We start from the raw sequence: 16,816 nt of genomic DNA on the forward strand, positions 1-16,816 counted from the left end.
GCGAAATGTCGCGTATTAAGCGAAATGTCGCGTATTAAGCGAAATGTCGCGTATTAAGCGAAATGTCGCGTATTAAGCGAAATGTCGCGTATTAAGCGAAATGTCGCGTATTAAGCGAAATGTCGCGTACTAAACGAAATGTCGCGTATTAAGCGAAATGTCGCGTATTAAGCGAAATGTCGCGTATTAAGCGAAATGTCACGTATTAAGCGAAATGTCGCGTATTAAGCGAAATGTCGCGTATTAAACGAAATATCGCGTATTAAGCGAAATGTCGCGTATTAAGCGAAATGTCGCGTATTAAGCGAAATGTCGCGTATTAAGCGAAATGTCGCGTATTAAGCGAAATGTCGCGTATTAAACGAAATATCGCGTATTAAGCGAAATATCGCGTATTAAACGAAATGTCGCGTATTAAGCGAAATGTCGCGTATTAAGCGAAATGTCGCGTATTAAACGAAATGTCGCGTATTAAGCGAAATATCGCGTATTAAGCGAAATGTCGCGTATTAAACGAAATGACGCGTATTAAGCGAAATATCGCGTATTAAGTGAAATATCGCGTATTAAGTGAAATATCGCGTATTAAGCGAAATGTCGCGTATTAAGCGAAGTGTCGCGTACTAAGCTAAGCGTCGCGTTTAAACGAAATGTCACGCATTAAACGAAATGACTGCTGCACCGTTCCGGCTACTTATTTTATTATAAATGAATTTAATTACTTTAGACGTGTTCACACAGTAAAATTGGTCCGTTTTATTGTTAACGAAAACCTTACTAGACTCATTATTATTACACTAAAATAATAAATAATCGAATTAATTTAAACTAACCAAAATCTCGTTTCAACATAATATGTAAATACTACTGTAAATATTTAATAATAACAATACTATGAGCGATTAAGGCTATCATCTATTTAATAATCTAGATTTATTTCAATTTAATAAAGATGTTTATACGTTGACAATGCTCCAATACAAAAGTTTGCTTTGTTGTAGTTTAAAATTAAAAACTTCCACAGGATCATTGCAAACTCTCATAAAGGCGAACTAATTTATTTTAAATTTAATGCGTGCATAATCGAATTTTCTATTGTTATATTATTAAGTTACAAATATGTTAAATCGGATAACTTTTTTCCATTAACACTGTATACACTATTGTTTACGTATGTAATTGGGCCGCTCTAAGCCTCATGGATTCATGTAAAATCGTTGATATAATGAGATTTGTGGTAATTAATTTAAATTTAAAACAACTGGCTGTAAGGGAACTGTTTCCGCAGTCAAAATTTTGCACCCTAGACAAAAAAAATATTTTATATTGATCTATAGTTTTTGAGGTTATAATTCTTGTGGCGTGTTTTGGAAAACAGCCGAGTCTATTTTTTCAGCGTGTAACACATAATTTATTACGGTTATAAAAATTGTGTATCCAGATGTGAGAATGTATTTATGTATGTATAATTTATGAGTAGGTAAACGGTAATATTTTTTGTTGATATCTGTTGAGTTAGTAAATAATTTATATTATACGCCAAAGATGTGTGTAATAACTTTTAAGTGCGCACATAAGTAAAGGCGTATTTTTGTTTGAATAATCCTGGGATCTAATATTTATACCCACGTTTTTAAAAAAATATCTCTTAGAAACCATTATAAGTTGAAAATTATTCTAAAGTGAAATCATTCGTTTGTATGCTGATAATATTTAGAAGTCGAAGACGGTATCTGAAACGAAGGCGGCGCGCGTCTCTCACCCCGAGGTCGACGATCTCGCCCGTCAGCTGATTTTCAATTACGTTACATTCCGCGCTTCGTAAAAAGCATTACAGTTAAAATATAATATTACGATTAGCATACTTCAACATTACCAGGACTACTGGCGGTGCTCAATATGGCTCTCATGCACGACGTTAAGGCCATTTATGTGTTACCTAACAAAGGCTACGTCAATAAAATAAGACACTGCGGAAGGCTATTCGTTTATGATACATAATGTTTAGTCGCTCTTTAAATCGAGCCGAGAGACGAGAGGGAAGCGTACTATCCTCAATTGATTCGCGTAATCGCACACAATAGCGTCTTTCAGAGGCAATATTTGTCTTACGAAAATACACCCGTCGCTTTGACCTGTAAAAAAAAGCAATGAGTTAGGTAGCTATAAAGTGCGTGCTTTATGTGAAGTCGCAGGATTGAGGTTAGGCTTTGTAAAAAAACTTCGTTGTTATCGCCGTAATTGAGACGGGCTGGTGCTGATCGCTTACTGGACTCTATGAGGAACTTGAGATATGTGGTCAAAATAACAACTAGCCTTCACATTAGAAGGCACAACTGCTTATGATAAGCAAGGTGGCGGCACCGTCCGTACCGGACTAGAGATATTTTATCGCAAGTAATTACTAATAATAACAATACTTAATATACTATATAAGTATTTTACGTGCTTTCTATGACAAACAAACTTGCCTATAAGTTTATCGACAATCCTTGAAGTGTCTTATTGTAGAGTTAGTGTCAAGGTAATAATTACAATTACATTCAGATTGCCACGTGTGTTAGTACGTCAGTGGCATAGCGAGTAAAACTCGCTACCGATACATAATACCTTTTTAGACTATTAATGTTCCTTTTTTTCTTATTATTTACAAATTAACACTTATTATATTACTCTGGCACTAAATTTAAACTACATTTTCCATAAATTAATCATAATAAAATTATCCAGCATTTTTTGGTTTAGCTGACCGTTTGGCGCTCTCCTTGACCCCCCTCGCCCCGCTACGCCACTGCAGTACATCAGTGCGTCTCGACTAGTGTCATCCATCTTGTAAATCAAACCATCACCCATCACCAATCATCTTATCAACTTATCACCTCATCACATCGTAATCATCGCCTCAACCACATTACACAGCAAGCAAGCACAATCATCACCCCTGCCTCGTTAGGCAGGGAGTCCAAGCTCGGGCAGACGGAAGTGCCCTGAGGCCCGATCCGTGCCCCCGTAAAGAGACACGAAGACCCAACGACTAGTGTGGAGCCGTGAGAAGCAATCCTTACCGAGTAAAACTCGTCTTATGACGTCACCGCTGCTCAGGTCGTAGACGGTGATGCCGCTTCTGTCGCCCATCACGAGCAGGGTGTGAGTTAAGGGCAGCATACGACTCATATAATTGAGCCCCTTTAAAAAAAAACATACTATAATTAGTCATTCATGTATAGCGTGCAACACTGGCACTACAAGTCGCACTCGGGCGTCTTCGGGCCCCATCGGAATTCCCGAACACGTAAGTGTCAGATATCACTAGATGTCAGTCGACAAGATCTGCGCGCCGACTTAGTTTAAAACATTATCTTCGTAATATAATATAACTAGCCGTACTTGCCCGTTTCGTTGGGCATTTAAAATTAACATTACTATTTATTGTCATTATTATTACGGAGTCCAACACTCATATAAATATTAGCCTATCCATTAAGTACATGTATTTTCTACATGGATGCCAAGTTTGAAGTCAATCGGATGCATGGTTTAGTAGTTATAGCGGTACATCCGTAAAAACCAATGGAGATTTACATATTAGTATAGATTAGTATTACCAAAATGCCTAGCTTTTTTTTCTCCATTTGCTGTTAAAATTATAATACTGTACACTACCAAAGCGTTAGAAATGTTTATAAAATAGTCTGTTTGACTTATTTATTTTTGAGTGCAAATTTACCGGTAATAGGAAAGTAAATAACAACCCACACATGTCTTATTATTTTTTTTATTGCCTTTGTAGGCAGACGAGCATACGGCCCACCTGATGGTGAGTAGTTACCGTCGGCCATGGACTTCAGCAATCTGCCAGGGGCAGAGCCAAGCCGCTGCCTCCCGCTTAATACTCTCCACAAGCCTCGTTTAAATAAGGACATGTCATAGCGCTCTTAATCGCAACATTAATATGTTGATATCAAAATAGTGTTGTTCTCCTATCGAATACAGATCAATTGAATTTTTAAATAAATATATATATGATTGGTAAATACAGGTCAAACTATTAAAAACGTATTTAAAGAACACTCTTTTAAGTCTTAAGTTTATTAATACAACTATTATGTTTAGCCCAGAAAATTCAGATTAACGTGTAGTTTCTATTTAATTATTTTTTATTGCTTAGATGGGCGGACGAGCTGTTAGCCCACTTGGTATTAAGTGGTTACTGGAGCCCACAGACATCTATGACGTAAATGCGCCACCCACTTTGAAATATAAGTTCTAAGGTCGCAGTATAGTTACAACGTTTGCCTCACCCTTCAAACCGAAACGCATTACTGCTTCACGGCAGAAATAGGCAGGGTGATGGTAACTACCCGTGCGGACTCACACGAAGTCCTACCATCAGTAAAGTACGGATCATTAAACGCACCACGTGTATGGAGTTGAGCATATGCCCTTGAAAGCGATCCCATATGCAGAGTCGTTCGTCAGCGCCCGCCGACACAACGTACGAGGCGGTGTACGCCAGTGACGTCACTGCGCCGTCGTGAGCCTGCATACTGTACAGGCACGCGCCTGAAACACAAAATATAGTTTTAGTCATTCCACTACTTCGACAAAGCGGCGCGACACGAAAACCCTCACTTATCGTGGCCGCCGCTAATTACATATCAGACTTAGGCGATAGGGCAACGTAAAGCCGCCATCGCCCGAGACATATCGGATTCCCCAGATCCCCTCTCGATGATTTTAGGCTCTTCAAGCACCGGTTACTATCCTAAGAGTTTTACGAGCGAACTAACTTATAGATACAACCCACTGAGTTTCTCACCGGATCTTCTCCGTGGGTCGCGATTCCGAACTAGTGGTAGATTCTGCGAACTCATATCTCAAGGTGGGTGGCGGCATTTACGTTGTAGATGTCTATGGGCTCCGGCAACCACTTAACACCAGGTGGGCTGTGAACTCGTCCAAGCATCTAGGCAATAAAAAAATTAAAAAATAATGCATGACACGAGATCAGTGTGCTTAGTGCGAGTTTTATTTATTTATTTCTTAGTTTCGTTCTCGATAGCGTAAAAGTTAACTTAAATTTGTGCGGAGTTGGAACAGCGCCTCTAGCGTCAAACGTAGACAAACGTTCCAACTCCATACAAATTTGAGTTAACTTTTACGCTATCGGAAACGTTAAAAAACTCTCACTAAGCTCACTGTTTTACAACACACTCGATCCTTTCACCTCGCGTCTCATCACTACAACAACGATATATATCCGGGTTTGTTACCAGTATGCAGGTCCCATACGCAGAGGAGGCCGTCCTGCGATCCGCTCCCAGCTATCGTTGGAGTCGCGTGATCGATGAAGCAACTGGTTATAGGTCCGCAGTGTCCGTGCAGTGTAAAGAGAGGCGTTAATTCCGCGCTAGAGAACACCTGAAACATAGCTTAGCTTAGTTTGCCTGATGCAGGAATCGAACCTACGATCCTCTCCGCAACAGTCAGGGCCGTTAACTACTGCGCCGTCGAGTCAGTCAATACTACGTTTAATCATTCAGTTAAATTAAAAAGAGGAGACGTATCATCTCGATATCACGCAACCAATTTTTTCTTAGATTGGTAGACGAGCTCACAGCCCACCTGGTGTTAAGTAGTTACTGGAGCCCATAGACAACAACAACGTAAATGTCGCCTCTCACCTTGAGATATAAGTTCTAAGGTCTCAGTATAGTTACAACGGCTGCCCCGCCCTTCAAACCGAAACGCATTAAGGCCCGTCCGCACAGCGATATTTGACCGCGAGGTTTTTACTATCGCGTATTAAATTCCGCGATCGGAATTACACCTAGTACGCACTGCGAATAAAATTTAGTATTATTTTTGTCAGTTTAATTCAGTTCTCTGCTGAGACGCACGTGTAAAATGGACAACCGAACTAATTTTATTCGAATAGCCGCGCGAATTTTATTCCACAGTGCGAACATAGCCTTACTTACTTTTTTATACTATACAAAATATTCGTGCGGAAATAAATCACACCACTTCGCGTTCAATTTGCATCAAGTCACAGTTTTTTTTCCCGCGAGTGCGGATACTCCTATAATATTAAATGTGTTACAGAATTACGAGAAAAAAAAACGCGCGGTGAAATATCGCTGTGCGGACAAGGCCTTAATCACAGATTTTTTTCTCGTACGTTTTTTTTAGCCGTCAGAGCGGCTACTCCTATAGGATTAAATGTGTTACGGAATTACGAGGAAAAAAATCGCGCGGCGAAATATCGCAGTGCGGACAAGGCCTTACGCTTATTATTTATTATTATTATTGTTTTACCTTGACCACGTGATCCTGACCTCCGGTTAAGATGCGACCGCCTTCCGAGTGCATCTCAGTAACAGGCTGCTGATGAGGCCTGCACTGCGCTATTCGAACGCACACCACCTCTACGAATTAATAATAAAATAATTTAACTCGATTATAAAAATATAAAAGACAGGAAACATCACTGTTTAAGTTATACTAGATATTATCAAAACAACCCCTCTACTCATGTCTGTTCATAAAATACTTATTTATATATAAAATATTTATACTATTTTTATTTCAAATTTATTAAAATTTATTTTCTATTTTTTAGTTGGATTTTCTATAGAAGCGTATTTTGTTAGTTTTTTTTTTTAAACTATTATTTATTTTTCATTTTTTAGCTGAATTTAATGTTTTCATTTTTAATTTTTTTCATTTTTCTTTTTTTTAATATTGAATTGTCATCGGTCCTTAATAAGTATACCAAATTTCGAGTTAATCCGCCTTTTTGAAGGGGGTCAAAATCATGTTCAAAGATTCCATTATATACTAACATACATACGTCTGAAGCTAATAAAAGCGTATTAAAATACGACAGTTTGTTCCATGGTTCGTGATTATACGTACGAACAGATCTACAAATCGAATAGTAGTTTACGGAACAAAGAGCGACAAAATCAACTCTTTTTTCTCCTACCTACGCCGAAAGTTCGGTTTTCCTCCAGCTGTACAGGGAAGAAAGTCTAACTTTTCGTCCCGCTATACAGGGAAGAAAGTGTAACTTTTCCTCCCTGGGTACAAGTGCGCATGCGCGTTAGTGTCTACATCTGCTCTCATGCACCTAGAATTTTCCGCCATTGTTGTGCTAGGGTAATTTGCAACATTGTTTATTTAGTGTAAAAGTGAAATAAACAAATGGGCATAAAATTTAATAGTGAAGTATTAAACAAAGATGAGTTCATCAGACAGTTCTTATTCAATTAGTAGTAGTTTATTTAAAAATTAAACCTCACCGGGGCTTCGCCCCCGGACCCCGGCTCGGTACTCCATGAACTTTAGGCTTGGTAGGAGAAAAAATAGTATGTGCAACGCGGGAAAAAAGTAGGACATTTCATCCTGGGAGGAATGTCCTACTTTTCTCCCTTGGTGAACAATGTACTATTATCCCGGGAAAGTGAAACGTCTTTCATTATTTCTGAAAATTTCGAGATAGTTTATATTTTCGTTAATAACGGCAGGGTTTTTTTTTTTTCCCTACCTATGCTGATAGCCTTGAGAGGCTATTTCAGCTTCGCCCTAACGTTTGTAGGTGAGCTCGCGGGGCTCAACCGGAGAGTTGCTAACACTGACCCTAGCAAGAGCAGTGCTTCGCAGAATCTACCACCGGATCGGAAACGCGACCCACTGAGAAAATCCGGCGAGAAACTCAGTGGGCTGTGTCTATGGGTTAGTTCACTCGTCGAGCCCTTCGTCGCAAGCGACGGGTTCGACGAAGACGGTGACCGGACGGCAGGGTAAGTTCACCGCGTATAATAAATACATTATTGACTAAAGTTCGATCGAATGCAGTTCGTACCTTCTCCGTCATTAGGATCGCTTTTATAGGTGAAATTAGTTCTGTATCGGGAGCTTTCGTCGTTCACGCCGAAGCTCGTCTGCAACGAGCCGGTCGAACCGTTCCGCTTGTGCGCTGTGAGATAATTAATAAGAGATTGACGTTAATTAAAAAAAATAAAGTACCTACTCTCTGCTTTTTTTACGTTCACATCCCAAACAGCCCACAAATACAGATTTACGACCTAATTCAAGCAAACGTATTTGTAATTCTTAGTTAATAAATAAAAATAAACGAATTATTAGTCGCAATAATAAGAATTGCAAAAGTAAATGCTGCTTAAGATTGCACCAGTTTTGTACAAATTATATAATCATTTTGTAAGTGGCACAGATTAAATTATATGTCGTAATTTAAAAAAGCCTAAATAAGCTTCTTCTTAAATATTTTCCTCTAGTATATTTGGCAATAATAAAACAAAGTCATTTAAGACTACTTGAACCAAATAAAATTTATATATGACTACAAGCTGTATATTGTCAAATATTTATTTATTGGGTATATTGATGCAATGAGGATATATAATCTCAACGTTAGCAGCAAAATTCACATTACGACGTCCTTAACTAAGCTAGTAATATTTTGAAAAAATACAATATCGGTTACATTAACAGGAAAGACTCAAACGATAAAGTCGAAAATAAATTCTTAATTCCAAAAGCATACAAAGCTCGCGCATATTGCAGTCCGATAGTCCATATGAAATGCACAAAAATGGAGTACGTGGGATTTTTGTTATGCAATGACTCCCCATTCCAACTATGTGCGCGAGCCTTTAGTTTTCAGAGTCGTTCCTGTTAGGTGGTTATATTCGTCTTCTCGCATTAAAACTGTATAATCTAAAAGCTTACTAATTTTACAGGAGAGTATTTTAAAGGTTTTGTTCACCCTGTTTTTTCCAACTCCTAAAACCGTCACTAGAGAGCGCTGTAATACGCAAATCCGTTGTCATGATACCCTTGTCATAAGTGACACGTATCCTAGATTATTGATTTTTTACTTTAATATACAAGTTTTTTTAATCCAAGTTTATTTTAATAATCATCCCTCGGAAAGTCGAACATGGTCCTTCGAGCCGGATAAGAAAACAACTAATGATAAACAACAATTTTAAGTGCAAAGAATGTTACAAACCGTAATTAACACAAAACTATTTCGTTGCTAAGTACTAGTGAATGTGAAGAATGGGCCCGGACAGTTATATTAAAAATCCGATATTCAAAATAAGATATTTAAGGCAAAGATTAATTTCAAAAAGTCACCTGCGTCTAGAATAACAAGGGAATATATCGAAACGAGATTGCAATTATTGGAACAACACTGGTTAGTTTGAAGAAAATCACCAGAATGTTATATTGGGATGCGAAAATAACGAATATAGCTATTAAACAAAAGGTACAATAACAAACGTTACATCGCGAACAGCATTCTGGCCAGGCTGGTGGGCCAAAGGGCTTTATCTTCAGAGTCATCCAACGGTGTTAAACAAATACTCGATACGACAAATGATTGCTTGCACGCTTTATCTAACCTTGGTATACCTGTATCGACATGGGACATCCTGATTATATATCTCATCACAATAAAATTGGATAATGAATCCCAGAAACAATGGGAACAAAAACTAAGCGAACAGGCTGATCGATTGCCTACACTAAGCGAGTTCCAATCATTCCTGGAATCAAGATATCGAGCACTCGAGTTTTTAGAACCAAACCAAAGAAGAGAGTTTAGAGGCAAAGATGCAGCGGATAAACCGAAGGTGTTCAGCGTGACGACGTCTGTATCCTGCCCATTCTGTTCGGGACATCACTTGCTTTATTAATGCAAGAAATTTGTACAAGAAGCCATCGGGAATCGCCGGGACTTCATCCAGAAGAGAAAACTGTGTTTCAATTGCTTCGGAGCTAACCATTCGGTAACACAGTGCAAACGACGCACGGCTTGTCGGTGCTGTGGCCAACGTCATCACTCGCTGCTGCACCAGGAAGGCGGCACTCACAATCCGACCCTGGCGGGTCCTAGTCAGCCCACTAATCAACAGCGGGAGCCAGCACAAGAACCGCAGGCAGCGGATCACGTGGAGCGTGTTGTCAGCCATTTTTTTAACAGTGAAATGAGATCAAGTAGTCAAGTAATGTTAGCTAGCGCATTAGTTTATGTATCCAACAAGGGTATGTATCACACACTTAGGGCATTGTTGGATCAGGGCTCTCAAGCCTCGTTTATTAGTGAACACGCAGTTCAACTTTTGCAGCTTTGAAGGTTGCCAGTTCTAAGTACCATATCTGGTTTAGGAGGAGAAAAATCTAGTATTTCAGTAAAACATATGGTTCAATTTAAAGTACAGTCCACATATAACTCTTTTAGCTATCCCGTTCAAGCCTATGTTTTAAACTGCCTAACATCCACTCTTCCTTCACAGAAAATTCAATTACAGGATTGGCCGGAATTGTTGCAATTGCAGATGGCTGATCCAGGATATGGTACACCAAGCAATATAGATCTTCTACTGGGCGCTGATGTGTATGGTCAGGTTTTGTCAGAAGGCATATTGAGAAATCCACCTGGAACCTTGACAGCTCAAAATACACAGCTGGGATGGATCCTGTCGGGACGAGTTTAAGTTAGTGGGGATACTCCTTACATTATTAGCGCACATACCCATGACAACTCAATCAATGATTTGCTGCGTCAGTTCTGGGAGATTGAAACTGACTAGCATCATCCACTTTTATCCAAGGAAGAAGAATCCTGTGAAAGATACTTTGAATCCACTACAACTAGGGACAGTTTGGGTCGTTATGTTGTAGGTCTTCCTTTTCGCGACAACAATCCACTTGCTCAAGAAGAAACTTGAAAATAATCCATTCTTGAAGCAAGAATAATCCAAGGTAATAAATGTAGCCACCTGGCTATGAATCATATAGAAGTAATTAATGACAAACAAGAAGCTGCTAAGCCAGGATGCGTTTATCTACCTCATCATGCAGTTGGTTGTTCGCGAGGACAAAAGTACAACGAAGGTCGGCGTTGTTTTCGACGCTTCGTGTAAGGGTACCAGCGGCAAGTCATTGAACAATGATTTATTGGTAGGTCCAAGGCTTCAACCAGAGTTACGACACATAATTATGAAATGGCGTACTTATCCTATATGTTTCGCAGCGGACATAGTTAAGATGTATCGAATGGTCAAGGTCGTACCAGAGCATACTGACTTCCAGATAATGTCACAAGGGTACTATCAAATGTAAGAAATCTAAAATTGTAAGACCAGTCTCCAAACTTTGCATTTTGCCTATCGCTTTTTAACATTACTTACCTGAATAACTGTAGATATTTCATGCAATGTATGTAACTTAAATGTATCTTTGGATGCATCAGCTATTAAGTATTTTGTTATTGTTTAGTTGTAAGTAAGTACGAACTGTTTAAAAGCAACCCTTGACTGAACCTTGTCGTTATTATGGTTTCTTTAATGTGTAAGTTTATATTTAGTTCATGTTGAGCAGTTCTTTATTGATTACTATTAGGTTAAGATGTTACGGTTTCATGGAGATGTTAATTGTACATGTAAAATTTGATGGCCTCATTGTTGGCTATGAACTTTTGTAGTTCATGGTGGGCGGAATGTTCACCCTGTTTTTTCCAACTCCTAAAACCGTCACTAGAGAGCGCTGTAATACGCAAATCCGTTGTCATGATACCCTTGTCATAAGTGACACGTATCCTAGATTATTGATTTTTTACTTTAATATACAAGTTTTTTTAATCCAAGTTTATTTTAATAATCATCCCTCGGAAAGTCGAACAGGTTTAACATGTGATATTTTTAATATTAATCATCTTTGCAGCATTTATTATTTATTTTTTACCAGTTACATTATCTGTCTTTTTAAAGTAAGATAAAATAATGTAATTTAATTTTGTAAAGTCAAAACATAGGTAAATTAAAAAAAAAAAAAACTAAATCTAAACTACGCTCTTTTGACAATATTTATGTGAAAAATACTGGTGATACCAAATGATTCCGCATATTAACTCAATTTCGAATATTTTTATTATACACTTTCAATGCGAAAAGACGATATATCAGCGAAGACGATATTAATATATTCATCATCATTCTTTGATAACTCATTCACCGTCCAGGAGGTTCGATTGTGGAATGCTCTGCCGGATGCAGTGAGAAGTGCTCCAACTTTTAAACTGTTTTAAAAGAATGGTGAAGGGACACTACTTATCTGCTTAGTGCTGTTTGTTTGCATCATTATCATTTATAATGTCCATAGTGTTGATTAATTATTTTTATGTAAGTATATTAGTATGTATTGTATGTAAGAATGTATATTGGTATATAAATCATTTCATATTATATGTAAATGGTATATATCTGTCTTTAGTACACCGCAACATAGCTGCTATATTTTTATATTTTCCAGAATTTCTGTAAATTAAACGGTTTTCTGGAAGAGATCGCTTTTAGCGATACGACCGCCTATTGTACAAATCTATCTGCTTTTTGACAGTTTTTTGAATGTAAATTGTGTTTTGGTATGCAATAAAGTGTATTCTCTCTCTCTCAGCTCGGGTGCGTACTTCGTCTGTGCGCGGTGCTGAAGCCCCAGTCGACATGGGCGCCCGACGCGCTGTTGTAGGCGTCGAGGCGCATCAGAGTGAGGTGCCCGGAGAGCGAGGCCGCACACACCCGCGCCGCGCCCGCCAGCGCCCGCACGTGCGTCACGCCCTCGCCGCCCCCGCACACGCACTACATCACTACCCACACTCACTTAAACCGATCATATACAGCTCGTCGTAGTTGAATTACTTGATAGCTTAACTCATAATTTTTCATTAGGTAACATATAGAAATAATAATAAAAATTGTGACTCCCACTGTGAATCTGTTTGATTGTCAGATTAACGCCAATCGTTTATAGAAAAACAAAAAAATATATATGTTTTTTTTTATCCTACTTATTCTAGTAACCTCGAGGGGTTCTTCTAGATTCGGCTTTGGAATTAACCCCCCTCCACGGCGTTTTCCAAGCGCTATGACATGTTGTTCTTCAAACCAGGCTTGTGGAGTACTTAATGGTAGGCAGCGCCTTGGCTCTGCCCCTGGCATTGCTGACGTCCATGAGCGACGGTGACCACTTACCATCAGGTGGGCCGTATGCTCGTCTGCCTACAAAGGCAATAAAAAGAAAATCACTGTGCTAGTAGATGAACTCACGGAGCTCAAACCGGAAGTGTTGCTAACACTGGCCCTAGCAAGAGCAGTGCTTCGCAGAATCTGGAAACGCGACCCACTGAGAAGATTCGGCGAGAAACTCAGTGGGCTGTGTCTGTGGGTTAATTTACTCGTTGAGCCCTTCGTCGCAAGCGACGGGTTCGGCGAGGACGGTGACTGGTGTTTGAGGTACCTAAAAGCACCGTTAATGGATCAGGAGGATTTGTAATGAAGTGTTTAGGGCGACGTCGACTGTTTACCATTCGGTCCACCGTATCGGGTAATTACTGGCGGCCACGACAAGAGGGTTTTCATGTCGTGCCGCCTTCTCAAAGTGTTTTTATTTGGAAAGAAACTTAGTTTATATATGTATTGAAGTAATGCTGATTTCTGCTTTTTCACAAAGTGACAGTCTCGACGTTGTGGTTCTGATATCGAATGGATAGAGGAAAAATGTAACTTCAATCAGGACTAGTATTTCCTGAATCTTATCTTTTCAGTTAAGAAACTTTCTAGTACAAAAATATTGTGTATATATATGAAGAAAAAAAAAATACCATAAGTCGTCCCGTGCTCGCTTCCCAGAACTCAAGTCTGCCATCCGCACAGCCTAATATGATGAGATCATTGCTAAAGTCCATACACCAGACAGGAGATTCTAGAATCGGTTTCCCTTGCCAATCCAAGGTACTGGTAGCAGCTGAACCGCTTGCTTGCTTAGTTCTCGGTCGCTCCTCATTATACGTTTTATTCTTACTTCTATTTCTTAGATTATTGCTAGCTTCCATATTCTCTAATATATCTTTACTTAAGTCATCTTCTTGAATACTGTTAGTACTTTTGTTAGTTTTGGCTATGTTTAAATTGTTTATGTCAATGTTTTCTTTGCATTCGTTACAATTATAAACGTCGTCATTTTCGTTTGTGTAGTATATAGATCTAAAATAAAATTATTTCAAAATTAACTTGAACATCTGTTCCGATTTGATTTTATTATCTATTGTTATATATATTGTTTTTTCTTCTACCTGTAACTTTTCGCGAATTCATACTTAGTGGTGTCCGCTACGGAAAGATTCGGCACACGCTCGCTCGATACGGGACGAAATCGCAATCCACTTAAATACGAACTCAAACCTTTTCGCAATTGAGGAACTGGCTATTGAAAAAAAAAATTGAAAAATTTTAAATATATTCTTAACGTCACTTTTTTTTTAAATAGATTATTAATTTTGCTAAAGAACCTCACCTCGTTATTTTTCGATGTTGGAACTACTTCGTAGGCATCTGAAACATGTTATTATTAGGTGGTAGAAGTGAACCTATCTTAAATTTGGAACCGATAGTATAATAGAAAACATATCGAAATCTTAATTGTGTTATATAACGAATTCAAAGCAGCATAAGCCCTGAGGCATCAGTCATTATGGTCGGATTTCGATCATTACACAACAATTCAAAGGTTTTTAGTTACAGTAAATATTTTTATACCTACCTTCATCATCACGTAGGTCACCGTGATAACTGCACCTTTTTGATTTAGCTTTACTGTGTAATAGATTCTGTAGGTTGAAGAAACTGAAAAAAAGAAACATAAGTATTACATGTTTTCCACTAATATTATAAATGCATATTTTTTTATTTTACAAGCATAATATTATTATAAATAACTATTCTGTACGTTTGTCCTGAAATTTGAAGTAAAGCAAGCGATTTTGATATTTTTTATTTATTTCTGTGAATGCTTGATTTGCTTCCTAGGTGAATTAGATATACATTAGAACCTTACAAGTCGCTTGAAATCGGTTTATAGGTTTTTTTTTCTGGGCTGTAGATGCTTAACGACGAAAGGAAGATCTTCCACCGAACGGGTGATATTTGCTCGGTAGACTGACGGTCCGAATGTTGTTGTTCGGAACTTGTATATATGCGAGCTTATCTTGAAAATGTCGTAAGCGAGATTCCGGCATCTGTCATATATCTTGCGTTGTATGATGGCTACCGCCACAGGCAACATTACAAGAATCGCCTGATAATATATTGTTCGCGAATAAGACACATTTAGAATTTAGAATAATTAATTGAAGTGTCTTTTTTATAAAGCCTCATGTAATGTAATACATTATGCATGATTATGGTCGAATATCGATCGGCGCACGAACACTAATTTAAGTAAATCAGCTGCGAATAAGTTGAGCATTATTTGTATGTGACTTACGCTCCTCTGTCAATGTTTGTGATGATTTCTCCGTTCTGCGAGTCCCATACTTTTATGTTGCCTTGGAGGCAAGAACTAACTATCTTCTCACCATCGGTCACCAGGCACTCTACTTCCTGGCTATGGCCGGCTACGACCAAAGGCACTGCTTCCATTACCAACTGAAAATATACGTTAATGAAATTTTAATAAATCCGTTCCATGTTCACGCTTCGTCTAGAGCTGTAGAGAGGTTTAGGCTTAGGTTTTAGGTTTGCTTTTTATTACACGATGTTATTCCTTCACCGTGGAAGCCAATCGTGAACATTTTTTAAGTACGTATTTCATTAGAAAAATTGGTACCCGCCTGCGGAATTCAAACACCGTTGCATCGCTACATACGAACTATGGGGGGTATAGGTAAGGAGAACCATCTCGGTATACTAAAAAGTGTCCACTGAAGGGTAGCAAATTAAGATAGCGCAAGTAGTAGATAGTAGCAAGTGGAAAGATTTTAAAAACAGCGCCATAAGCTATTACACTTCTGGTATATTCCGATTTGCACTGCGAGCACTGTAAGGTGTGACGTCAAATTAGTATACTGGGAAGCCGTTCCTTTACAGCACAGTATACTGTCATCAACGTTGTCATGGCGGTGTTTTCACTTCAGCAAAAAAACTTGTTTAAATTTACTTATATTTGAAAATATAATATTCAAGTTATTGTCAGTTTAATTAATTGCTAAAAGTAAGTATATTTTTAGTAAAAGAAAATATTGTTTTTCAAGCAATTTAATCTATAATAACTTAATAACCGTATTATTGAAATGAGGTTATGCACGGTAAAAGTGCTGAAGTGAAGATTTATGAAATCATGTACCATTCCTCCGTTCCATTCATCATCATGTATCATCAATCATTCCTTAAGTTACTACGACTGTATACTGCCAGTCCTTAACGTAGGTAACGAATAGCAGTGAGAGCACTGAACAGTGCTCGCAGTGTAAATCGGAACATAGCCTTCACTGCAATCCAATCTGCTGTTTACAGATGGACACTTTTTCAACTTGTCCCCTATACAAGATGGTGTTCCTTACCTCTACCGTCCATAATACGAACGCACAGGACGTCTTATTCTTTTGGCCACGGTGACTTCAAAAGGTCGATACATTCACATATTAACGTACCTGAATGGCCGGTTGCTTGGCTATGATCCTCCGGTATTCCTCGTTATCGTTCCAAGACGCCCTCCATTCCGCATAATGCCGTGAACAAATACACCTGTGTCCAAACGTGAAATCACCTTCAAAATCTATTTATCTATATATTTTATGTTTATTTAAATATGCTTTTACGGTAGGCAGCGGCTTGGCTCTGCCCCTGGCATAGCTGAAATCCATGGGCGACGGTAGCCACTCACCATCAGGTGAGCCGTATAATCGTCTGCCTACAAAGGCAATAAAAAAATAGAAAAAAAGAAT

The 16,816-nt window shown here is 38.5% G+C and overlaps 1 protein-coding gene across 1 annotated transcript in view; it reads right to left on the reverse strand.

Moving 5' to 3' along the window:
* Positions 1-509: 509 nt before the first annotated feature.
* The window catches only part of SCAP (SREBP cleavage activating protein), a 29,736-nt gene continuing 13,429 nt past the window's right edge, over positions 510-16,816 (reverse strand). Inside the window, exons 10-22 of the mRNA XM_028187175.2 lie at positions 16,523-16,616; positions 15,358-15,518; positions 14,635-14,717; positions 14,389-14,426; positions 14,168-14,298; positions 13,697-14,078; positions 12,506-12,674; positions 7,868-7,981; positions 6,319-6,428; positions 5,274-5,421; positions 4,418-4,563; positions 3,066-3,186; positions 510-2,135 (exon numbers count right to left, since the gene is read on the reverse strand). Of these exons, the coding sequence (XP_028042976.2) occupies positions 2,005-2,135; positions 3,066-3,186; positions 4,418-4,563; positions 5,274-5,421; positions 6,319-6,428; positions 7,868-7,981; positions 12,506-12,674; positions 13,697-14,078; positions 14,168-14,298; positions 14,389-14,426; positions 14,635-14,717; positions 15,358-15,518; positions 16,523-16,616 (1,828 nt within the window). The 3' untranslated portion in view covers positions 510-2,004. The remainder of the gene's footprint in view (positions 2,136-3,065; positions 3,187-4,417; positions 4,564-5,273; positions 5,422-6,318; positions 6,429-7,867; positions 7,982-12,505; positions 12,675-13,696; positions 14,079-14,167; positions 14,299-14,388; positions 14,427-14,634; positions 14,718-15,357; positions 15,519-16,522; positions 16,617-16,816) is intronic.

Source organism: Bombyx mandarina, chromosome 01 (assembly GCF_030267445.1).
Source record: "Bombyx mandarina strain Sakado chromosome 01, ASM3026744v2".
NCBI lineage: Eukaryota > Metazoa > Arthropoda > Insecta > Lepidoptera > Bombycidae > Bombyx > Bombyx mandarina.